The 25,905-nt window shown below is 42.8% G+C and overlaps 1 protein-coding gene across 1 annotated transcript in view; it reads left to right on the forward strand.

Annotated features, from left to right (window-relative positions):
- The window catches only part of LOC126176335 (cGMP-specific 3',5'-cyclic phosphodiesterase), a gene marked incomplete at its 3' end in the record, with an annotated part of 587,168 nt that overhangs the window by 529,729 nt on the left and 31,534 nt on the right, over positions 1-25,905 (forward strand). The window contains exons 15-19 of the mRNA XM_049923487.1: positions 1,787-1,966; positions 2,277-2,430; positions 12,923-13,068; positions 24,401-24,484; positions 24,570-24,720. Coding sequence (XP_049779444.1) covers positions 1,787-1,966; positions 2,277-2,430; positions 12,923-13,068; positions 24,401-24,484; positions 24,570-24,720 — 715 coding nt within the window. The remainder of the gene's footprint in view (positions 1-1,786; positions 1,967-2,276; positions 2,431-12,922; positions 13,069-24,400; positions 24,485-24,569; positions 24,721-25,905) is intronic.

Raw genomic sequence — 25,905 nt, forward strand, 5'->3', positions numbered from 1 at the left:
ACAGCAATTAATCTGGAAGGAGTGAACAAGAGCAGTTTAATCTGTTTCTTTGGTGAATTTGTTGCACTTTCCATGTGTTCTCCCCAAAATACGTAGCATTTGATTCGCATTCCCTACAATATTTTCACACAATGGATCCAACATAAGCAATTCCCAACTGTAATAGTTATATCTGATAGGCCGAAATTATTAAACTCAGTAAATACACAATATCAAACTGCCGGAGTTAACCAACTAGTGAGTGTTCAAAATTACACTCTTCCGCCGATATCACACAACAAGAAGCAAGTACATCTACAGCTGATGAAACAGGCCCTAATCGCAATGCAAAGCCGAGCTCCCAAAATCGAAGGGTGAAAGCAGGCGAGCCGGTGAGCAAACAGCCACGATCAGATTTGGTTGTTAAACGCCCCTATTACCTTATTGGTCAGATGAAATAAGCAGAGCCTTCACAGGGCATTACGGCCATTCGATTTCAGGCCACGGCGAGCCAAACGTCACACGTGCCACATACTGCAGGCCACGTGTAGAGCGAGGTCCAGCCTGTGACTTAGCTTTGCTCGGTCATTCTCGGAAATACCCGGAACAGCGCCACATTTGATTTAGCACTGCGGTGCAGCGTTTTGCGGTCGGCACAGCTCTATGAGTTCGGCAGAATCGTGGAGTCAGCGCTGTTTACCCTTCGCTGTTTTATTTGTGGTATGAAGGACGTTCACAGGTCCAGTGGCTGAGTGTGCAAAAAGAGGCAGCCAGCGATATGTCGTCACAATCCTTTAAAATGAATGGGAATGACAGAAGAGAGAGATGACAATTCTCGATTTGCATAAGGGACGGGTTCAGCTTATTTGCTACGAAAACATATTATAGTACCACACAGGAATAATTTAAACTTATATGATGACAATGAAAGAGCAGAACCTTACAACGCTCGACAGGTGGGATCCATCGTACTGTTCACCAAAAAGCATTTTGTGCTAAATTTGCATGCATGAAGCACGTGAAGAAATTGGTGGTTTAAATAGTATAATTTCTTAAGTAGCACCATTTATTCCATTTTCAGTTGCAACCATTTTCAGTGGTAATGAATGAATAAAAAATGGCTCTGAGCACTAGGGGACTTCTGAGGTCATCAGTCTCCTAGAACGTAGAACTACTTAAACCTAACTAACCGAAGGACATCACACACATCCATGCCCGAGGCAGGATTCGAACCAGCGACCGTAGCGGTCGCGCGGTCCAGAATGTAGCACCTAGAGCCGCTCGGCCACTCCGGCCGGCATTGAATGAAGAGTGTGGAGACTTCATATACAGGGTGATTCACGAAGATATGCAAATATTTTAATATGTTGTTCTGCAAGTAAAACTAAAGAAAAAAGTTCATACAAACATAGCTACGCAAATGTTTAGTTGCGGAGTAACGGCTAATAAAATATTTTGCCTGAAACTTAGCAACTTCGCTAATATGAAGCCATCTCAAAACTGTACGAGGATAAAGTAAAACACGATTTCTATTTATTTTGTCGCTCTTGGTCTTGTGAATCTAATAAAACACGTCCTAGACGTATATCTGCAGTAGTTTTTCAGAACAGTTTTTGACAGGGCTTGGCTGAATATGCGCCGGGTTATCCGTTTATTAATACAAATAAATCGCCAATTTATATCGCAGCTGGAGTTCGCAATCAAAAATAGATATAGTGATTAAAGTGTACGTTTATGTATAATTTTATTGCACGTGAAATCGTAAACTGTTTTAAGCATTTAACCTGTCGACTTGTCTCTTTCCTAGGTATTAGGTCTGCTGGTGGCATGTTTGTGCCACGACTTGGACCACAGAGGAACAAACAATGCATTTCAAACGAAGACTGAGTCACCGCTGGCAATTCTGTACAGTACGAGTACCATGGAGCACCACCATTTTGACCAGTGTGTCATGATTCTCAATAGCGAGGGCAACAACATATTTCAGGTAACAATATTTCAAAAAGAGCTGACGCTCTTAATGACATTATAGATGTCTACCTTGACAACAGTTTTCGTGACATGTGAAGATCACAATGCAGTGGAGAGGAAAATTAGCTGTGTGAAAAATGGTGAAAGTAGAAGCAAAAAATAGAAGATATCGTATGGTACTAGATTTTATAATTTTGTGAATATGTACAAAATGATTCACATTAATTAGTGACAACATCTTAAAGGGAATCACATTTCGCCACATTACATGATGTGAGTCTCAAACAATACTTCCGATTTCTGAAATTCTTTCTCTGTCTTGACAGTCCTTGTCACCTGAGGACTATCGATATGTAATGAAGACAGTCGAAAATGCCATAATTTCGACTGACTTAGCAATGTACTTCAAAAAGAAGAACAGTTTCATGGAATTGGTTGAAAACGGAGAGTTTGACTGGCAAAGTGAAGGCAAAAAGGAATGTAAGTATATGGTAACATTTTAATTACTCACTAATTTATAACTCTCTTATGTCATAAATTTCAACAATGAACTTACAATTTCAAAACATATTCCTCTCGTTTTTTCAGTTTCAAAATATATTTCTTTTACAAAGTCTTATTCTTAGGAGCGAACACGGCAAGTGCCATAACCCGATTTCCCAGGAATTTCGCTCAGTGGAAGAGGAGTCGAAATGAGCGAACAAGTGTCTCGGCTTACCCGTAGATACCCGACCGATTCTGAAAAAAACGTCAAGCAAAGTTTTCGAGCTATTTCCGATGTACTTTATGCACCTTTCACCGCGTGAGATCAAAGGCCAGATGGTAGTTCAATGGTTCCTGTTGCGGCTTCTTATTTTTGCGGCCCGTGTTTGAAATCCAATTACTGTTTTTATTTATTTAAATTCATTTTTGTTGTTTCATTTATCTAGCCATGTCTGCAGAAGATTACTACACAAATGCTTCTTACAAATTAGGAGATAAAATGGCGCTATATTAATTGCAAAATTGTAACTGGTATCCATAATAAGAGCCATACATTTACTATATAATATTTGTGTGTATGGTATATTGAGGGGTTACAGTCTGTTTACATCCTTATATTCTGATAATTCAGTCTCATATCAATTCTTATGTTAATTCTTATATTTTATTCATACGTTTATTCTTCAAGATGATTTGGTGCAGTCCCTCGGATGAATCCGATCGCAGAAACATCCGAAACATAGATATTCAGAACACCATGAGCATCGCACCAAGGCGGGTTTGCTACAGTGACATATCTCCATATGACTCCCACTCGGAAAAGAAACGTCGTTAATATTGGTGAAGATTCCGCGCGTTTCCGATGATTATGAATCAAGATAACTACAGGAATTTCAGCGAAAAGAATTTCAAACAGTCTTCTCTTTTTTTTTTAATTCCTTCATCTCACATACAATTAGTAGACGAATAAGGACAACATGATATCAATATACAGTGGAAAACATTCATGCATTAATCTTCTACAGACATGGGTATATAAATGAAAGCCGGCCGCGGTGGCCGTGAGGTTCTGGCGCTGCAGTCCGGAACCGCGGGACTGCTACGGTCGCAGGTTCGAATCCTGCCTCGGGCATGGGTGTGTGTGATGTCCTTAGGTTAGTTAGGCGTAAGTAGTTCTAAGTTCTAGGAGACTTATGACCTAAGATGTTGAGTCCCATAGTGCTCAGAGCCATTTGAACCATATAAATGAAAAACAATAATACAAGTAATAATCGGATTTCGAACACGTGGTGCAAGATTATAAAACCTGGACACTAACCACGGAGCCACCATTTCGTCTGACATATGGGGCGGTAAAAGGCACATAGAGTAAAATGAAAATACCTAGAAAACTTTGACCGGCGTTTTTTCAGCAACGGTCAGGAAGCTAGAGATAAGCGGAGACACGTGTTCTATTATTTTGACCGCTCTTCCACTGAGAGAAGTTTCTGGGCAATCGGGCAAAGATTTGCCGCATTCTCTCCATTAGTAGGAAAAACGGAAAACGCCCGTTATTAAAATCAACGAAGTAGGTGCCACCTTATACTTACTGTTATCATCTCTATGAGGATGACGGAATATACAATGTGAAACAATTCATCCAGTCCATAAAACCAGATAAAAACAAGGCATACGCAATAAAGGAGAGATCTAATAATTTTTTTGTTTAGCACTGAATGGTAGTGAAACATTTAGCATAATAAATTAGAAATAGAAGGAAGTGTAAGAATCTGAAATATGGTGCTGCAGAAGATTGCTGAAAAGGAAGTGGGCTGGTAATATACGAAATCCAAAGGTTCTATAAATAAAGGATGAGGGCACAAGCATACAGAAGATTCCTACCAGTAAAAATAACAGGGACTTGCTGGAAATAGGAAAGAAGCCGCTTGGCACTTGTTGTACAATTCTTACTCATTTCTTCTAGAGACAATCGCTGTAACAAGGTTTAAACCGTGAATGGTTTCGGTCATGTATTGGCCATCCTCAGAAAACATGTCTGGGGCAAAATATGGTGAAGAGAGTGTTCACGATATGTGTTGTCTTGATAAAGTTAATTAAATCAGACATAAACATTTTTTGGGTTGCTTCCATGTCTGTACATTTAAACAAAGAAACTAATCATCAGTAATATTTGTTTTGTGAACAAAACTCGCCTTTTCTTGCTGCGCTGTGTTTTATTTGTCCCAGACGCGTTTCGCCTTTTCCACTTTAAGGCATCTTCAGTGGGATCTAGAATGATACAGTTTTGTTTTGATTTGTGTTAGTTGTAGATTATAAAACAGTTCACGTCTCTCTTTTTTTCAAATAAATAAGAGATTACTTGCAGTTCTTCATTTTTTTTCTGGTTGGCATCTGCATTTCATCTCATCTGGTCACATGCTGGAGTTCGAGACATAAATGAAGTTCTAGTGCGACCGTGATAACCTTTGCTTAGCTTTGCGCGTTCTCTTTTGAACCGAGAGTGCAACAGCCCCTCTTCCTCAGCATTTGAGGACTCTCGTTATTAAACCATGGCGGGTTTTTTTCCATTCTTTATGCACTTACTAGGTACATAACTCTCCAGGCCACGATTTACAATCTGCTTATACTTTGCCCATAACTCCTCTACGTCCATCTTACTGGAACTAAGCTACGCTCCTTGTCAAAGCTGTAAAAACACTGTACATACGGTACGCTTCTAGCATGTTTGTGATGTAAAGTTTTACTGTAGGTGTGATCCCGTTTGGTTTGTACTGCACTGCGAAACATGACGTATGACGTAATAGGGACACCGCGGAGCGATTTTAAAGCTTTGACAACTGACATTTACCTTCATTTATTCCATATATCTACCGCTACGAAATACCAGCCAGTCCGAAAATGCCAAAATAAACATTAAAGGCGTCATTGGGAAACAGCAAAAAATTTTAACACTGTAACCAATACTTCTTATTTCTTCATATCGCTGTACCAACCCCTTTATGAACCGAAAAAAGTTTTAACGGGGCGTAAACTGTAGCCTGAAAATCGGAAGCTGTCATCCAGAATGAATCTTTTACGCAGATGCACATAAAAAGTATAGATGCCCCATTTGCTCCATTTGCATATAATGTTCGAATAATTCAACCATTGTTTACGTCCCAATGGAAAATCTGATAAGCCGGCCGCGGTGCCGGAGCAGTTCTAGGCGCTTCAGTTCGGGACCACGCGGCTGCTACGGTCGCAGCTTCGAATCCTGCCTCGGGCATGGTTGTGTGTGATGTCCTTATGTTAGTTAGGTTTAAGTAGTTCTAAGTCCAGGGGGCTGATGATTTCAGGGCTCAGTGCTATTTGAACCATTTGATACGTGGTAGCAGATCATTTATACGTAAGAAGAAAATCCTAAGCCACTGCATGCACCCCACGTTTTTCATTGTGAATTTGTCAAGTATTTTCATAGGTATTAAAAAATCAAAATCACAGATTTTCAGAACTACCTGTGTGGCGTTAAAAATCCACAGTATATGGGACTATCAGAGATTATTTTTATGCCTTTTAGTCCGACTTATAAACGTGTAGTATAATAACTTATTTTTTTAGGTAATTATCTAAACAGTAGTTACTTGCACTGTTTTCAGTCCACAGTGGACCCTTCGCTGCGCTAAATAGTTCTTAGACAGTGAACTGACATCACTTAGTTCCGGTAAAATGAACGTAGAGGAGTTATGGGCAAAGCTTGAGCAGATTGTAAATCATGGTCTGGACGAGTTATGTGCCTAGTAAGTGGATAAAGGATGGAAAAGACCCACCATTGTCTAATAACGAGATCCAGAAAATGCTGAGGAAGCAGAGGCTGTTGCACTCTCGGTTCAAAAGACAACCCGCAAATGACGACAAGCAGCGAATGGTAGAGATTTGTGTATCTACGAAGAAATCTATGCCCGAAGCATATAACAACTACCACCGTCATACCTTAGCAAAAGATCTGACAGAGAACGCGAGATAATTCTGGTCCTACGTAAAATCCCTAAGTGGATCTAAGGCTTCCATCCACTCACTTATTGACCAGCTTAGTGCGGCAGTAGAAGACACCTAAACGAAAGCCGAAGTTTCGAATTTCATGTTTAAGAAATTTTTCATGCTGGAGAATCATACAAACCTGCCTTCATTTGACCATCGAACAGACTCCCGTATGGACAACGTACTAATAAGCATCCCTGGCGTAAAGCAACAACTGAAGGAGTTGAAACCAGATAAGTCACCAGGTCCGGATGGAATCCTAATTTCGTTTTTCAAAGAGTACTCTAGCATCGGCCCCTTACTTAGCTTGCATTTATCGTGAGACTCTAGCCCAGAGCAAAGTTCCAAAAGACTGGAAAAAAGAGCAGGTCAGTCTTGTGTATATGAAGGGCAAAAAAACGGAACCGCAAAATTACAAATCGATATCCCTAACATCGGTCTGCTGCAGGATCCTTGAATATATTCCCAGTTCAAATATCATAAATGTTTGACACCGAGAAGCTTATATCTTCGAATCAGTATGGTTTTAGAAAGCTTCGTTCGTGCGATTTCCGGAAAGCATTTGACACTGTGACCCATTGCAGGCTATTTAAGATGGTACGAGCATATGAAACAGTGGTTCGAAGACTTCTTATGTAGTAGAATCCAGTATGTTGTCCTCGACGGCGAATACTCATCAGAGACAGTGGTACTATCAGGAATCCCCAGGGAAGTGTGACAGGACCGGTGCTGTTCCTTATATACATAAATGATTTGATGTATAGAGTGCGCAGCAGTCTGCAGTTGTTTGCTGGTGATGCTGTGGTTACGGTAAGGTATCTAAGTTGAGTGACTGTATGAGAGTACAAGATGACTTAGACAACGTTCCTATTTGGTGTGTTAAATGGAAGCTATATCTAAATGTAGATAAATGAAATTAATGCGGATGAGTAGGAAAAAACAATACCCTAATATTTAAATACAGCATTATTAGTGTCCTGCTTGACACAGTCACGTTGTTTAAATATATGGTCGTAACGTTGCAAAGCGATATGAAATGGAACGAACACGTGAGGACATCGGTAGGAAAGGCGAATGGTCGGTTCAAATGGCTCTGAGCACTATGCGACTTAACTTCTGAGGTCATCAGTCGCCTAGAACTTAGAACTAACTAAACCTAACTAACCTAAGGACATCACACACATCCATGACCGAGGCAGGATTCGAACCTGCGACCGTAGCGGTCGCTCGGCTCCAGACTGTAGCGCCTAGAACCGCACGGCAACTCCGACCGGCGCGAATGTTCGGCTTAGAGCATTCTAGGAAAGTGTGCTTCATCTTTGAAGGAGGCGACAGATAGGTCGCTAGTGCAACCTACACCTGAGTATTGCTCGAGTGTTTGGGAGACACCGAAGCAATTCAGAGGCAGGCTGCTAGATTTGTTACTGGTAGGTTCGAACAACATGAAAGCGTTACTGAAATGTTTCAGGAGCTCAATGGAATTCCCTAGACGAAAGCTGACGCTCTTTTCGAGGAAGACTATTGAGAAAATTTAGAGCAGCGGCATGTGAAGCTGACTGCAGAACGATTCTGTTGCCTCCAACACACATTGCGCCTAAGCACTACGAAGAAAAGATATGAGAAACTAGGGCTTATACAGAGGCATATAGACAGTTGTTTTTCTGTCGTTTTACTTGCGAGTGGAACAGGAAATGAAATGACTAGTAGTGGTATGGGGTACCCTCCACCATGTGCCGTAAGGTGGATCGCGGAGTATCAATATAGATGTAGATGTAAAAGTGCTTTGAGATACTACATACGCAACTTCCTGGTTGTGCAGGGCAGCCTAGATGTCAAGCATTACCAAAACCTCTTCACCCCCACCCCTATCCCAACCGAATAGACCACCAAGAAAGCGAATTAATATTGCATTGTCACCGATTTCTGAGCTATGTTTGAAACTACAAGTATCTAGCTCATTGAGAAGACAGTTTAAAATCAGTTACAAAAAATTGTACCGAACACACAAGAAATCGATTTAATCACTTATGTTGGTGCAAAGCACTCTCCACCTAGTACATTATTGTTGGTTACATGGTATACATGTAGAGTCTATAAGTATTCATTTCTCAAAAAGTAATTAGAATATGTGTGTCATTCACACATGTACATCTGTTAAGCAAAGGGTATATCAACCATAGCCTCACAAAACATTTATTCGCCTATTAAATACGTCAACAATACGTTGCGAGTTAGAGAGCAATGGAGATATTCGCAGATTGCCCGTTAAGTCTTAGAATACACATCCAAAAGTCTCAGGTTCAAACCACAGTCGATGCTAGCATTTTTCTGTGATTTTCCGTTTCTTTCACGCCTGGCAATAATTTCTACAGAGTTAATTAGTTGACCACAGATCATTTGAACGATTCTTTTATCGAAATGATGTGGAACTAGTCACTTTATAGTATATGTATACACTATTAATGTTAATGTTAGTAAGGACATTACCATCTTATTCCTACTCGTGCAAATATTTTTTTTTAATTTTATTAAATTTTATTTTTATTTATTTATAATTTTTTCCACCATGGCTGGAAGTGCACGTTGAACTGACTGCTCCATGGTGCACAGCTGCCAGTGCTTGGTGAACCACTGTCGCTTCTCACCTTTGTGTTTCAGTCATTTGATTTGGTTTGCACTGGACTGTGTGCAGTGTTTTTAAAGCTTTTGCAAGTGACTTCTATCTGCTGGGATATTTTATGCACGGTATCCCTTGCACCCATCGCTACCAAATATAAACCAGTCTGAAGATGCCTAAATAAAGGCGAAACGCGTCATTGGGGAATAATAAAAAATTAACACTCCATCCAAGACTGCTTGTTTCTTCTTATTGTGCCACGTTGTTTAGGTCTTCTTTGGTGGATACCCATCCACTGCAACATTTTTATGGACCTCACATAAAAAGAAAGTGCAAAATGTGAAAAGTGCTGTCAGCGAATACAGCTACCTTTGCATTCTGATTCATCTTCTACCACTCATCTTGACTTAGGCCAAGATTAAGCTGTTTGGTTACACCACCTTGTCCTCGATGTGCCAACTGATCTTCACCCCTGCTGTCAGCGGATACAGTTACCTTTGCATTCTGATTCATCTTCTACCACTCATCTTGACTTAGGCCAAGATTAAGCTGTTTGGTTACACCACCTTGTCCTCGATGTGCCAACTGATCTTAACCCCGGAGGTTTCTAATGTAAGGCTTTCCTTGGGATCTTGATCGCTGACCTGACACAACCCGGACGTCTTTCTGCCATTCATTTTATTTTATTTTGCTCTCACACCCGATTCTGTCTCTGTGTCGATGGCTGGATTTTACCTTCTCCGCTAAAACTTCTTATAGATGCTTGGAACTTCATCTATAACGCTGTTAACTACCCAAAATCTTTCCTTTTTGCCCATTATCTGCTCCACACGGCCATTACTTCATAAAATTTCATTTGAGTCTCTTCCCTCAGTTTTCGACATTAGTGACCGGCCCCAGCTTCATGCGGGTGGCACTATATATCCACAGTCAGACGACTTGTCTGGAGTAGCAGTAGTAAATTATACATACAAACCTTCATGGTGAGTCAGTCTGTCTCTTAGCGAAAACCGTATTAAAATTCCTACAGTAGTTCTTGAGATTAGCCTTCATACACAGACAGGAAAACGCAGTCAGGGACCTTAGTTTATAACGCGTGTGGGTGTGTATATATATAGATTCTGGTCAAACTTCGCTGTTTTCTGGAGTTGTGGCAGCTGTTCACTGCTTTCCCCGCCAGATACCGCCTCTTCTGTAGCTGGCCAGTTCGTAGCTTCAATAACTGCTACGAGATGTCACTGCAAAGTCCTGTTAAATATGGAACAGATAACAACACGTGTAATACACATCAGTCATTCGTACAACTACAAATTATATTCACAAATCTTCCTCGTGAATCATTCAATCTATTATGGAAACTATGTCATAATCCCAGCAATGGTTCCTGAGATTAGCCCAAAGACAGAAAAATTTAGTGCGGAACTTTAATTTAGTAATATGTATGGATTGGTTTACTGCCCGCTGCTTCGCTCGAATGACTGTATGGTTTGCACGGATCTTTTTTTTTTTCTTTAATAGAATTTTTATGTTGTTCACAAACTGCAATACTTTCTAAACTTTTCATGTTAATTAAGGCCATAGAATCATGGGCTTTTCCGCTAACACATATTTCTTTATATCTAACCGAGAAGTGATATACCAATTTTCTTAGATACAGTTTCGAAAAATTTTGAAAACAACAGACATTTTTCTTAAAAATTCTCATACCCTATTTCACCCCTTAGGGACCGAATCTTCAAAAACAGTGAAATAAGTATTTCATTATTTCTAAAACAGAAGTTAAGTACAAATGTTCATATATTTAGTAATGATTTGGTAATTAAATAATTTCATTAAACTTCTCATTTCTTACTTCACTCCCATAGGGGACTGAATTTCCAGAAAACATTGAAACACGTATTTTTTATTTCTCACCGAAAATCAATATCAGTTTTCGTAGATCTACCTTTAAAAAATGCTGCAATAGTTCTTTGCCAATGATTCATTTTCAAGAAAGATTTCACCCACAATTTAGCCCCCTTAACGACTGCATTTCCAAAAATGCTGAAACATATATTTTTTTATTTCTGACTGAGAAATCAAATGCCAATTTTCGTAGTTTTAGCACCAAAATTGCCTTAATAGTGACATACTTTCAATAAGCCTTTCATCCCCTAATTCAGCCCTTTATGAGGAGGAACTCGAGCAATCCCTTTTTAACGATGCTTACAGTATAAGAGCCACATCATCTCCAACTTGCAAGTTTCTGTCCTTAGGGGTTGGGATAGACGATGATAAGTCTTGTGCTGTGCGATTACAAGTCAGTGAATTATTCTGGCCCTATTTCAATTCCTTAAGACATGAATTTGCAAAAACAGCGAAACACGTATTTTCTAATTTGCAACTGAGAAGCCAAAGAACCAATTTTCTCAGCTTTAACTTTAAAAATGATTTCACGATGAAATTTTTTCATACAACATTTCAGCTACTATTTCACCTACTTAGAGGTTTAATTTCCAAAAACAGTGATATGTATATTTTTACTTCTAACAGAAGAGGTAAACACAAAAATATCATAGATTCAGCTTCAAAAACGCTTCCATTTTGAAATATTTCAATAAAAATTTTGATCCCCTGTTTCACCCCCATACGGTTCGATTTCCAAAAACAGGGAAGCACTTTTTTTTTATCCGAGAAGACTAATTCGAATTTTCATAGATTTAGCTTTAAAATGCTTTCATAATGAAATATTTCTTTATAGGTTGAATTTCCGACTACACTGAAACACATATTTTTCTTACTTGTAACCAAGAGATCTGATACTAGTTTTCATAGATAGTTTTCATAGATAGTTTAAAACTGCTTTAATAGTTCTATAGTTCTTTAACAATGGTTTATTTTTAATAAAAACTTACGCCCACTATTTCACCCCCATAGCGATTAAATTTCCAAAAATGCTGAAACAGGTATTTCATTATTTCTGACTGAGAATCCAAATACCAATTCTCGTACGTCTACTTTCAAAACTGCACTAACAGTGGCATATTTTTTTTAAAAAAACTTTCGTCTCCTATTTCACCCAATTAGAGGTAGAGCTTCGGAAAGCCCGTTCTTAAACGACGCCTACAATACGAGATTAATCTCAAGTTTCTGTCCTAACTGGTTGTTTGATGGAAAATGATGAGATAGTCAGTCAGGACATGACCTTACGTATCCTGATAGGTGGCTTTTTGTTTTTAATATCCTTATCTTCTTCACAGTTTGTTACAGCCAAAGTATTGGGAAAGAAAACTTTATCCAATGATTTATAATCGATCCATATTTTTTGTCACTGGTTTGCTGGCCGCTGTGACCGAGCGGTTCTAGGCCTTCAGTTCGGAACCGCACTGCTGCTACGGTCGTAGGTTCGAATCCTGCCTCGGGAATGGATGTGGGTGATGTCCTTAGATTAGTTCGGTTTAAGTAGTTCTAAGTATAAGGAACTGATGACCTCAGATGTTAAGTCCCATAGTTCTTAGAGCCAGTTGAACCATTTTTTGTCACTGGTTCCCTTCCTAGCAAAGCCATTACCTTAGTTTAAGCTGATGAAATCGTAAAGTCGTATGAAGAGTTTAAGAGAAGTAGCTTGTGTACTGCCCTCTGTGGTGTATCTTGACTACTGTGAACAATTATTTAATAGTCTGTAGTAAGTAAGGCACTTGTGTACTGTGGGCTTGCTCACTTGATTCCCAAAGCAGCGTCGTATATACGGTTTAAACAAAAACTCGTAACAAATTGCGCTGTCCCTTTGCCGCCCACTGACCTTAAAGCTGAGCATGTGTTGTTCTTTAACCAAACCGGAAAGTAAACTGATTGGACCAAACAACGCATGCGCAGTGTTGTGCGGCATGATGATGACGGCGTGCGACGTCAGCGCCATCGCCAAGCCGTGGGAGGTGCAGCACAAGGTCGCCAAGATGGTGGCCGACGAGTTCTTCGACCAGGGCGACCTCGAGAAGCTGCAGCTCAACCAGCAGCCAATCGTGAGTAGCGACACATCAAGCGCCCCTGCAGCCTTCGTATTCGTATGTCATAAAAGAAATATACTGTGTGTTGTTATGTTCAGAAATGTTTATGCATGACATATGAATAATTTTTCTTATACATAGTAGAGGGCACAGCTTCATTAAGCAAATATTGTCAATAACACAATTCCAAGTCTAGAGATAATTACAATACCAGTAGTAAAAGACTAAAAATAACACACACATTAAAAAAAGTTTTGTATCACACTGGTTCCCAGAACTCCTGAAGATAGACATTGACTGTCAATATCACAGACAGTCTCTTTGACTGTTCAGAGACGTCACTAAACCCGCCCAAAGATGTAAACAACCATGCATGAGCAGCACCTATTAGGGGGTCCGACAGCTGATCAGTTCCAGTGTTTCCATCAGGAAGGAAGTACACGGCTCATGTTGTCTGTACTTCAACCATGTCTAGACGGTCAATACAACAGTTCGATCAAGTCCACATTGTTACTATGTGCCAGGAAGGGCTCTCAACAAGGGAAGTGTCCAGGTGACTCAGAGTGAACCAAAGCAATGTTGTTCGGACATGGAGAAGATACAGAGAGACAGGAAGTGTCGATGACATGCCTTGCTCAGGCGGCCCAAGGGCTACTACTACAGTGGATGACCGCCACCTACGGATTATGGCTCGGAGGAACCCTGACAACAACGCCACCATGTTGAATAATTCTTTACGTGCAGCCACAGGACGTCGTGTTATGACTCAAACTGTGCGCAACAGGCTACATGATGCACAACTTCACTCCCGACGTCCATGGTGAGGTCCATCTTTGCAACCACGGCACCATGCAGTGCAGTACAGATGAGCCCAACAACATGCCGAATGGACCAGTCAGGACTGGCATCACGTTCTCTTCACCGATGAGTGTGACATATGCCTTCAACCAGATAATCGTCAGAGACATGTTTAGAGGCAACCCAGTCAGGCTCACCGCCTTAGACACAGTCCAACGAGTGCAGCAAGGTGGAGGTTCCCTGCTGTTTTGGACTGGCATTATGTGGGGCCGACGTACACCGCTGGTGGTCATGGAAGGCGCCGTAACGGCTGTATGATACGTGAATGCCATCCTCCGACTGATAGTGCAACCATATCGGCAGCAAGGCATTCGTCTTCATGGACGACAATTCACGCCCCCATTGTGCACATCTTGTGAATGACTTCCTTCAGGATATCGACTTTGCTCTACTAGAGTGGCCAGCATGTTCTCCAGACATGAACCCTATCGAACGTGCCTGGGATAGATGTTTATGGATGACGTGACCCACCAACCACTATGAGGTATCCACGCCGCATCGCCATGGATAGTATGCCACGACGAATACAGGCATACATCAATATGATGTGCTACTTGTTATTAGAGGTACTGGTGTGTACAGCAATCTGGACCACCACCTCTGGAGGTATCGCCATATGGTGGTACAACATGCAGTCTGCGGTTTTCATGAGCAATAAAAAGGGCAGAAATTATGTTTATGTTGATCTCTGTTCCAAATTTCTGTACAGGTTCTTGAACTCGCGGAACCGAGCTGATGCAAAACTTTTTTTGATGTGTGTGGGTTACAGGGACCATGTGAACGCAAACAGCGTATTTTACAACAGACTACCACCCTACAGACGGAGTATAGGACAGCTAACCATTTTTAAAGTAAACTGAAAAGTTAGCTTCTCTCCAGAAATGCTATATTGTGTAAGAATAGTTACAGACAAATTCTAAGTATAAAGTAAATTTAAAAATGTAAATTCTACATAATGTAATTTGTATGCATCCTAAGTGCATCCTTGTCAGAGTCGTAGCCACAACAAATGGTTTTACACCCTCGAGCTTTCCACCGAGTGCTCTATGGCCATTGTCAAGTGCTGACTCACTGCCACATCGCTGCAGCACTTATTGAGTAGCTCTGTCACCGGCTGTGACGACGAAGGAGGTGAATCCATCGCCGTATAAGAGAGTGTTTCCATCCCGGGTCTGCTTTAATCTTGTGATAGCCAGGTCCTATGCTTTGCTCACCTGCAAACTTTATTCTTGATGCTAAATATCTGGACCTCTAAACTTTCAGTAATCTCGTTACCCCACACTTTCACAGAATCATTTGCACTCGTAAATATGGAGATGTTCCTGAGTGCAACTTTATGTCCCTTTTCCAAACAATGTCCAGCTGCTTGCGCTTTTTCTGGATAGGACTGTCGCACACACCATTCGTGTTCAATCCACCACTCACCTATTGGGCCTAGGAGCGACAGGCGTCATGAGTTGAAGTTATGGCTGCTCAACAGCTGGATCGTCTTCCCTGTCACTGAACCACAGAATGACAAGAACCTAAGCTTAGGACTCCGCTTCTCGGCGCTGTTCTGCTCGCAAAAGCCTTCTGAATTACTTGTCATGTTTGTTTTTTGTTGTATCCTTACTCACGAACGACTCTCCCTAACCGATTCAATTTTGCGGTAAATTTCTACCACAGTGAACCGAGGTCCTTACAAAGAGCGATTCTGAACTGCGTTCTGATGCCTGTAAGCGTGCAGACACCGGTACATGTGAGATGGTTTTCAGTGTACACCGCGCCTGAGACACACATTGGGTTTTCGGCAGACAAGGACGTCAAGAAACGCAGAGCACCATCCTTTCCAACCTGCATCGTGAATTTGATGTGGTCATCCTTGCTACTGCAGTGTTCCAACAAGTCTCACAGATTTGAACGCCACTGTGGCCAGTCATTTAATGTGTCGACGACACAGCAGTAACTCGACTTTGCAGGAGCCGTGTTAAGAGTGATATCCTTAAAGTCGCCTTTATTTCACAGTCCTGTAATTACTTTTACAACGATACATAATCTATTTGCATTTTAAGATGTATATGTACAATGTACAACAGTCATTCATCACGGGAAAAAATCGCAATACCAAGAAGAAGTTGTGCCACATAAACGAAAATTGGTAGGCGTGTTTCTCCATCTGAAAAATCAGAGGATGCAAATCATGTTTGCTTTAAGTACACGCTGTACCGCTCGTCAGCGTTAGCTACCGTTGAGACTGGACGTGGTGAGTTGATGTCAGTCAAGAATGCCTTTAAGGCGACAAAGACGCCATTATCAACACCTCACTAGGTTGGAACTTAAATAGTGGCAACACTGCTGTAGAGACACTAACGCATTACGTTCCTCCACGGCAGACCATCAATGCACAGTATATCTCTTCGGTTTTGGAGCATCACCTGCGATCAGCTTTGCGAAAGAAGCGGCGACACTTTCTGCACAACCTACCCACCATTTGCACGACAATGGGCGGGCACATACAGCGTAAGCTGTGGCTGCTCTGTTTGGTCGATGGGACTGGGACGTACTGTACCATCCATCACACTCCCCGGACTTAAGTCCTTGTGACTTTGATTTGATTCCGAAGATGAAGGAACCACTTCGTGGCATTTTCTTCAGAACTGCTCCAGAGATTCGACAAGCAGCAGACCGCTCCATTCGCACCATCAACAGAACAGGCTGTGCTAACAGTATACTACGCCTTCCACATGGCTGGCAACGGGTTCTACACAACTACACAACGCTGGTGACTACTTTGAAGGACAGTAACAGGTGCAAACATGTAACTCTTTTGTATCGGTTGTGAATAAATAGTTGCCACAATTTAAGTTCCAACCCTCATAGATTCAAATGGGTGATATTAGTGATGAATGTCAACAAATATTGAAGTCAATGGTTGCAGAACTGTCGCTTTCATTATACTGTTTCATTAGTTCTCACAAATTCCAAGCATACTACTGCATTCAGTAAAACGATCTGTGGCAGTCCGGTTCTCATAATTGACTTCCAACAGGCATACTCCGAAGACATTCAGTTATCACCATAAAATAACCTGTAACCGGATCAGTGTGCCAGCTCGCCACTACTTCACTGACCAGATTTCTGCATGTTCCCCTTTCAGTTACATTATTGTGTTCTCAAAGTCATTGACTAAACAAACACTGCGAGAAGTACTGCCGTCCTCAAGCACATATGAATTTAAGAGCAACATTTGGACAACGTTCCAGAGAGCGAGTCAAAGAACTTTCAAATAAAAATTAATAACACCTTATACATCCCTAAAAAAAGCTATGTGTAATAAGTGCAACACATTTCATTGTCACAACTCAAATGTAAATATTTTTTGGTCATCAATAAAATCCTATTGTTTTTTAAATCGCCTAAAACTTCTACCCAATGGTTTGTTTATCAATGAGTTCGCAAAATAGAAGACAATGAAAGTAAACACTAAACCACCAATTCTACTCTCCATAAATTCATATATTCAGGAATGTTGCGCCCTAACTCAGTTCCGCAAAGCATTGGACTCCTGTGACTGTCACAGGAAAAAGAGACTGCTGGAACGATGACGCAGGAAATATCAGTAGCAGGTGCTTGTTACACAGGAAGATGCATTCAGCACGCAAACACTATGGCAGTCGCCGCCCGGGGCTTCTGAAAGGACAAATTGTGACACCATTACAGCACAGGCAGAACTGTGAAGTTACTGGCGCAATGGGAAAAACAGGAGCAATGATGAAACTTCCTGACAGATTAAAACTGTACACCAGACCGAGACTCGGACTCGGGACCTTTGCCTTTCGCGGGCAAGTGCTCTACCATCTGAGCTACCCAAGCACGACTCACGACCCGTCCCCACAGCTTCAATTATGCCAGTACCTCGTCTCCTACTTTCCAAACTTCACAGAAGCTCTTCTGCGAACCTTGCTGAACTAGCACTCCTGGAAGAAAGGATATTGCGGAGACATGGCTTAGCCACAGCCTAGGGGATGTTTCCAGAATGAGATTTTCACTCTGCAGCGGAGTGTGCGCTGATATGAAACTTCCTGACAGATTAAAACTGTGCGCCGGAGCGAGACTCGAACTCGGGACCTTTGCCTTTCGCGGGCAAGTGCAAGAGCCCGCGAATGGCAAAGGTTCCGAGTTCGAGTCCCAGTCCAGCGCACAGTTTCAATCTGTCAGGAAGTTTCATATCAGCGCACACTCCGCTGCAGAGTGAATATCTCATTCCGGAGCAATGATGTCATGGTTGTTCAATGGTTGAGCCACATGCCTCGACTTAGAGTACAAAAAAGCTACCATTTCAGAAACTATAGCTGACTAGGCTTGCATATATACCGCCAAATTTAGACACTTGCAGTCGTCACCAACTGCTGGAAAGGGAGGGGGGGGGGGGGGAGCTGCAGCCCAGTCTATTACAAGCCCAGATGAGTCAGCAAGCGGCCTGAACCAGACTCTGCCTTCACCAGCTGCAGGCCGCCGCCTGTGCTGAGTTCGAATGCTGCCGACTTAGTGCCACATGGTGGGCCGTTGCCACTTGCTGTTTCTCACCTACCCTGGAGCACTGCGGTCCGAGCGTAGCCATCTAGCTGCCCAGCGGCCATTGCTCTGTGTGGGAAGACACTGCCGTTGTTCACCATTGCCCTATTTCAGGTACACATGAATACCGTAAGTTGCCTTCATCCATGCTGGTGACACTGGTTTGATCCCGTCTGCCCCAGCTCACTTCATGCTGATCAGCAGGAAAGAGCTAGTTTCTGCAGCTGGTGTGCGCTGTCATCACGAACCACCCAGCCCTGGACCTACATCAGCACATTGGCCGACGCACTGACAGCAGCATGCCTTCGCCAGCTGTCGCCATGGCCTGTGGAAGGACTCCATGCACTGTCTGTTCGATGGGCTGTTGCTGGCACCAGCATATTTCTGCAGGCCAGCCTGCGTCACAGAGGGCACTGACCACCTTCCAGTACCATCATCTCTATGTAGTTTGTTGTGGAATTAAGAGATTAATTGACAGTATTATTTTTATGGTGGATCGTCAGACATCCAGCAGACACGCACTGCCACACCACTGCAGGCATCCTGACCTCTCGCAGTCAGCCTCACCACTCACTGTAGGGGTCACCAACCCCAGCCACTACAAGTTGTGTTATAAGTGGGACCTGATGTCTGCTGATGTCTGCAGCTGGATCTGGGACCATGTCCCAAGCTGCAACTCACTGTTCAGCATGCAGCAGGATGAGTGTAATGTTATGGAGAGTCAGTTGGTCTTCATTTGTGTTTTTGGGTGCAGTTTGAGAAAAGTAAACTCAAGTGGTGTTCCGAGGATTGCAAAAATACATATCTGGGATTGCACCATTTAGTAGATGTAATGTATCTTATTGTGGGCAAGGGGAAAGAGTCGAAAAATATAGGGGGTTACCTTTTAAGAAACACTAAGGACTTTACTGGTTCAATTAGCCGAGTTGAGAGCAGACAGTGCAAACATGCATGAGCAAATGAAGGCTATAAGAGACAACAGAAGTGCACCCGGTTTACCTACTCCCACAATACGTCCAACTACCGTCAGCCTAATTAAACCTACCGACATGTATATGGAGATGGCACCGAATATATACGACGATGGTGGGCTAGACCCAAGGAAGAAATTGTTGATCTATGGATCAATAGTCACAAGAAAGTAGTTAATAATGTGACTTTAATTTATGAAGAATGTAGTAAGATTGTGGAAGTTCAGGAAACTAATGTGGGTTACCACCTCCTATATCTTGCGAAAATTCCAAAGCTGAGTCAGCTATATAGCCAGACGAAATTAATGTGTGCTGTACTGAGATGAATGAATGCGTGAATAGCAATATGGGAGATACTGCTTTAGGTGCAGTGGTATCCACCCTACTGGGAAACAACGGGTGTTGTGAACAGGATACTGTGATGGGTGTGTTTTTGGATAGGCAATGGTCATGTACAGGGAAGTACATACGCCAGTGATTCTAGTGTCACGCAGAGTGTAACGTAGGCGGCAACGTTATTGCATATAATGCGATAGACGCACAGGAAGCTATTGATAACGTTAATTGTGTTGCAAATGCTGTGAGTAATGAAGTGGAACGGACGCATTTATTTCCGAAGGGCGCGGATTCGCCGCCTCCTTTGATGGAGCTGCTTCCTCAGAAGGGGAGAGGGGGAAGAGAAGAAAAAGTAAAAGTGCTTGTAAGATTAACAGTCGGAACGACAGAGCTAAATCGGTGATACTTGTAACGTAATATGTAGTGACGATAACAGAAAACATCGTGTGAAAACTATTCTTCACATGACGGAACTCAGGGACACATTGGTCCAACAGAGGGAAGTGACGCACTGTTGCAAGGTTCACCTGTAATGAGAGACAAATCAATTAAAAAGCTTGCAAAGTAATTGAGATGCAGTTCGCTTCATATATTGCCACAAGGTACAAGGAAGCATATCGTTGCAGAAAGGAGTCAGTCCGTAATTAGCATTGAAGTAAGAGGAGAACAGTTTTAGTGGTATGTATCCTGGGAAACGCAAGGGAAACTTTTACTGCGGAGACAAAGTTCCGAGAAACGCACAAAAACAGCGAGTTAGGAACCTACTGGATTGATGAAAAGAATGCAACCATGAAGAATCAATGAAGAAGGACCTTTTGCTTGAAATCACGATTTGTTAAGGGAATTTCATAAGAAGGAGTTTTGTGGTATTATTTTCAGTTGTTCTCTGTACTTGTGAAGCTGTGATTCTGTGGATCAGTGTCTCGGGGAACGAGGGAAGTTCAGTGGGCTAATTGCAGGTGAGAAGGGACACACTACTACGGAGCAGATGTTCCAGCACGTAAAGCAATACAGTGATGAATGATGCAGTGAAGTCATATCAATGAGTGTCTCCGTTTTCAGCACCATTGTTTTTCTGACTGTGCCGGCCGCTGTGGCCGAGCGGTTCTAGGCGCTACAGTCTGGAACAGCGCTGCTGCTACGGTCGCAGGTTCGAATCCTGCCTCGGGCATGGATGTGTGTGATGTCCTTAGGTTAGTTCGGTTTAAATAGTTCTAAGTCTAGGGGACTGATGACCTCAGATGTTAATTCCCATAGTGCTTAGAGCCATTTGAACCATTTGTTTCTGACTGTGCTTCGTGTAACCTATATTTACTTTAGGCAGAAAACTGTTTCTCACTTGAACTCACAGGTTATCAGCTGCCAACAGACAGGGGTAATCTTCGAAAATTGTAATTAATGTAGCGACCAGCCAGTCAGCGCTGTTATTCACGCTGGATTAGAATAAGGAGAACGAAAATGTATTGTACCTATATGTCAAACTACTAGTTATGGTGTCAAGAATTTTCCAGTGGACCGTATCTCCCAGAGAGGAGACGGGTGTTGTGCCGTGACCCAGTTTGGCGATGCAATGCACTCCTGTGACCGTCTCAGCAAAAAGAAGCCATAATGAGGATGGTGCAAGAAACTCAGTAGTTGGTGCCCTTGCTCAAGAAGACGTATTCAGCAGGCTGACATAGCGGAAGTCGCCGCCTTGAGGTTCTGAAAGGACACATTGCAAGACTTACACTTCAACCAGAAATATGAAGACAGTGACACGATGAGAAACTTGGAGCAATGACGTCATGGTTTCTTAACGATTGGGCCTCACTTCTCGACTTCGAGAAATGGTAGTTCACCAGGCTTGCATATGCAGTATATTGCTAAATTTAGACACTCAGCGTTGGTCTTCACCAACTGCCAGCACGAGGAGAGGTTCAGGCCAGTCTACGAGCCCAGCTCAGTCAGCAAGCTCCCACCATTACACTCTTCTGTCTTCACCGGCTGCAGGCTGGTGCCAGTACTGTGTCCAAATGCTGCCAGATTAGTACCTTCCCACCAGCAGTCCGAGTACTGGGTAATTATCACCTGTGATGCTGGCCATCAACTTGGTAGACTACAGTTGGGCCTGGACTATCTAGCTGCCCAGCCAGAATCGCCGTTTGTGGGCCACACTGCCACGGTCTGCTGTCACTGCGTGCAGGCACTCGTCACCTCCGTAAGTTGCCTTCGTCCTCGCAGGTGACTGTGGTTTGGTTCTCCTTGCTCCGATTAACATCGTACTGACCAGCAGAAATGAGGCAGCTGCCGTAAATGCTGTACACTAGCCATGATGTGATACCCAGCCCCAGACCTGCATCAGCACAATGGCTGTCAAGCTGACGGCAACATGCCTCTGTCGGATGCAGCCACAGCCTATAGATGGACGGCACACACTGTCCATACGACAGGCCCTCGATGACATCGGCACGCTTCTGCTGGCTGAGATAACCCCCCATCATGGAGATCACTGATCGCCTTCCATTACTGACGTGATTGTGTAGCTTATTATGGAATTAAGATATTACTTGATAGTATTATTTCCACCTGACACCCCCGTCCCACCCCCCCCCCCCCACCCCCACCTCACAACTGCCGCCACCCCGAGAGTGGTGACCTGTGGGCATCCTGACCCTTCACAGCCAACCTCACAACACACTGCAGCGGTCACCCACGCCGGACTGTACGGGAAAATTGCACTACACTGTTAGTTTTTATTCACCAAAGAAAATCACTGATGCTGAAATACGTTTTCTAAGTGCTGGAACGAAATTGAAGTACGATACTGGAGTACCTGTGTTATGAAGAAAAACGGTATAACGTTCCTTTGGAAATGCATGCATGTCCGAAGCAACACACACTGTGGCGACTACAGCCGTTATGAAACACATGAAGCGTATTCGCAGTTGCTAATACGAACAACCATCAGCTGTATAAGGGAATGACGACAGTGAAAATTACCGAGCGAGGCCGCAGTGGTTATCACACTGGACTCGCATTCAACTACATCTACATATACATCTACGTGATTACTCTGCTATTCACAATAAAGTGCCTGGCAGAGGGTTCAATGAACCACCTTTATGCTGTCTCTCTACCGTTCCACTCTCGAACGGCACGCAAGAAAAACGAGCACTTAAATTTTTCCGTGCGACCCCTGATTTCTCTTATTTTATTGTGATGATCATTTCTCCCTATGTAGGTTGTTGCCAACAGAATGTTTTCGCAATCGGAGGAGAAAACTGGTGATTGAAATTTCATGAGAAGATCCCGTCTCAACGATAAACGCCTTTGTTTTAATGACTGCCACTCCAATTCACGTATCATGTCTGTGACACATTCGGGAGGACGACGGTTCAATCCCGCGTACGGCCGGCCTGATTTAGGTTTTCCGTGATTTCCCTAAATCATTTCAGGCAAACGCTGGGATGGTTCCTTTGAAAAGGCTCGACCGACTTCCTTCCCCATCCTTCCCTAATCCGATGAGACCGATGACCTCACAGTTTGGTTTCCTCACCAAATAAACCCCAACCCAACAGTGAAAATTCGTGCCAGAGTGGGACTCGAACCCACAATTCCTGCTTAAAATGTCCTCCCCTTTTACGGGAATTACATAATATGTGAACGACTACGAGATGTGACACAGAAACGACGACATACGGAAGTTTGAGTTTGGCCATGACTTGTGCACGGATAGCCAGAGTGTTTAAAACGACCGCTCGCGTATAGCGGGAAATTAGGGCTCGAATCCCAGTGTGGCACAAATTTTCACTGTCGTCATTTCGTTGTACAGCTGACGGTTGTTCGTAATCGCAACTGTGTTTAGGTTTCATGAAGTTAAAACAGTTAAAAAGAAATGAGACTCATCCCATTCAGAATTCTTGTTAAGTTCTAGTCTGAGATGTGTGTGCAGTCAATAGTGTCAATGCTGAATTTCTTGTTCCAGCTAACAGTTCTCGCTGACTCCAGTACAACACTTGCCAGTCCTCATAATAACAATGATAAAGCAACTAATACAGAAAGTAATAGAACAGTATATTTAACTTATCAATGTATAGTCTGTTGGCGTTTCGGATTAAAATCCGTGTCAGCTATTTTCAACACGCAAGCTTTCGTCAGAGGTCTTCTCCGTCATTGTCAAGAGACTGACTGCTACACAGTAGCGCATAACCTTGTGCAGGTCCCAGATTCTGCTTTCCATGGGAACTTCCAAAAGTCATAATAGTCCGAATGTCTATGTTCATCTTTCATTTTGTTTCGCTTCATTTATTTTTAGGGAGCCAGATCTCATCACTTCTGTCTTATGAAACTACAATTTTCTTATTAATTTCTACTATTTCTTCTCCGCCCCTTCTATCTAAGTTGACTCACTCCTGTGATATTTCCTAGCCCTTCTGTCTGTTTTGCTACCAGTTTTGTTGATAAAGTGTTATATGTATTAAGCGCAACAAATTAAGAAGACAGCTCTACCCCCTGTTCACCTACACGTTGCCTGTGGTACTATTATTCAATCAACTATCAGAGAGATCATGGCGCATAGCTACGTGATGGTGCTGTAAACATTTCTGTTAATTGTATCTATAACCAGATATTCTTTCTTTTTGTTTTAGGCAATGATGGACAGAGAAAGAAAGGATGAATTGCCACAGATGCAAGTGGGATTCATAGACGTGATATGTCTTCCACTGTACAAGGTAATTCTAATGTTTCCAACCAAATGTTCACTTGCTCTTTCCCTGCTTGCTCTTGAAGAGACACTATACTTTCCCGTGACGACAGGTGCTGTCTGAAACTTTCCCGTGGATACAGCCGCTGTACGACGGCTGTCTGGAGAACAGGCAGCACTGGCAGGATCTCGCCGAGAAGGTTGAGATGGGACTCACCTGGATCGACCACGACACCATCGACAAGCCGGTTGAGGAATTTTCAAGTTAGTACACAACATCTATAACATATTTAACAATATATTTCTAGAGCCTACGTTCGTTTCGTTACTTTTTTGCATACATTAACGTTTCTAATCATTGTGATAACCGAAAAGAATGGTTCGAATGCATCCAAGACCCGGGACTGCGTAGAAGAGCCTACCGCGAACAAGTAGCCAAACATCCTCGGTCTTGTGTAAAAATAGGCTTCCGCGGCCGTTGTCACTGTCAATAAAATTCTTCTGGGTTTACCGAGCGAGGGGGCGCAGTGGTTAGACACTGGACTCGGATTCGGGAGGACGACGGTTCAATCCCGCGTCCGGCCATCCTGATTTAGGTTTTCCGTGATTTCCCTAAATCGCTCCAGGCAAATGCCGAGATGGTTCCTTTCAAAGAGCACGGCCGACTTCCTTCCCCGACCTTCCCTAATCCGATGAGACCGATGACCTCGCTGTCTGGTCTCCTTCCCCGAAACAACCAACCATCTTCTGGGTTTGAGGCCGCATTGTCATCTATAAAATTCCGACCTTTCGGCGTCTGTTGCAAGGCGCTTTCCTCAGGGTGTATTGCTAACTGCTGAATGAGCACCAGTTGGTTGCTTATATGCTATGGAGGAGTGCTGTCGTTGGATGTGAAGGTGAGGAGAAAGGGTTATTCATTTTATTGGTCTTTCCATTGCATGTTGTCATTGGCGGAAATAGGCGTTTTCCATTGGAGCTTTGCTTGCCACTGGTGGAAATCAGAGAATAGTAAATTGACTCTTTTGTTTTGTTCCGAAAAATTGGCTTAATACCTGCCCGACGCAGAATTTTGCCCAGACGTTCAGTAACCCCTTGTACATATCGTAGCACGGCGGTGTTCTGTGCTTCATTCTGCATTTCCCTGTTGCCCTCCTCCTTCGGCACCATGGTTCTTTGTATCATCCTTATGTCGTAGCCATTAGCTCTAAGAACGTTCTGGGCTCGACGAAAGATACAATTGACAAGTTTCATACCGCCGGAGTTTATGAAATCGGGTGCGAATGTGGACTGGTGTATGTAGGTGAGACTGGGCTTCTAATAAGCACAAGGATAACTGAACACGAAAGATATATCCGCCTCAAACAGTACAACAAATCAGCGGTGAAGAACACCAGGAACAGTGGAGGATGATGATCGAAATTCGAGAGGCCCGCGTACTGGCGAAACAGT

This window comes from Schistocerca cancellata, chromosome 3, assembly GCF_023864275.1.
Source record: "Schistocerca cancellata isolate TAMUIC-IGC-003103 chromosome 3, iqSchCanc2.1, whole genome shotgun sequence".
NCBI lineage: Eukaryota > Metazoa > Arthropoda > Insecta > Orthoptera > Acrididae > Schistocerca > Schistocerca cancellata.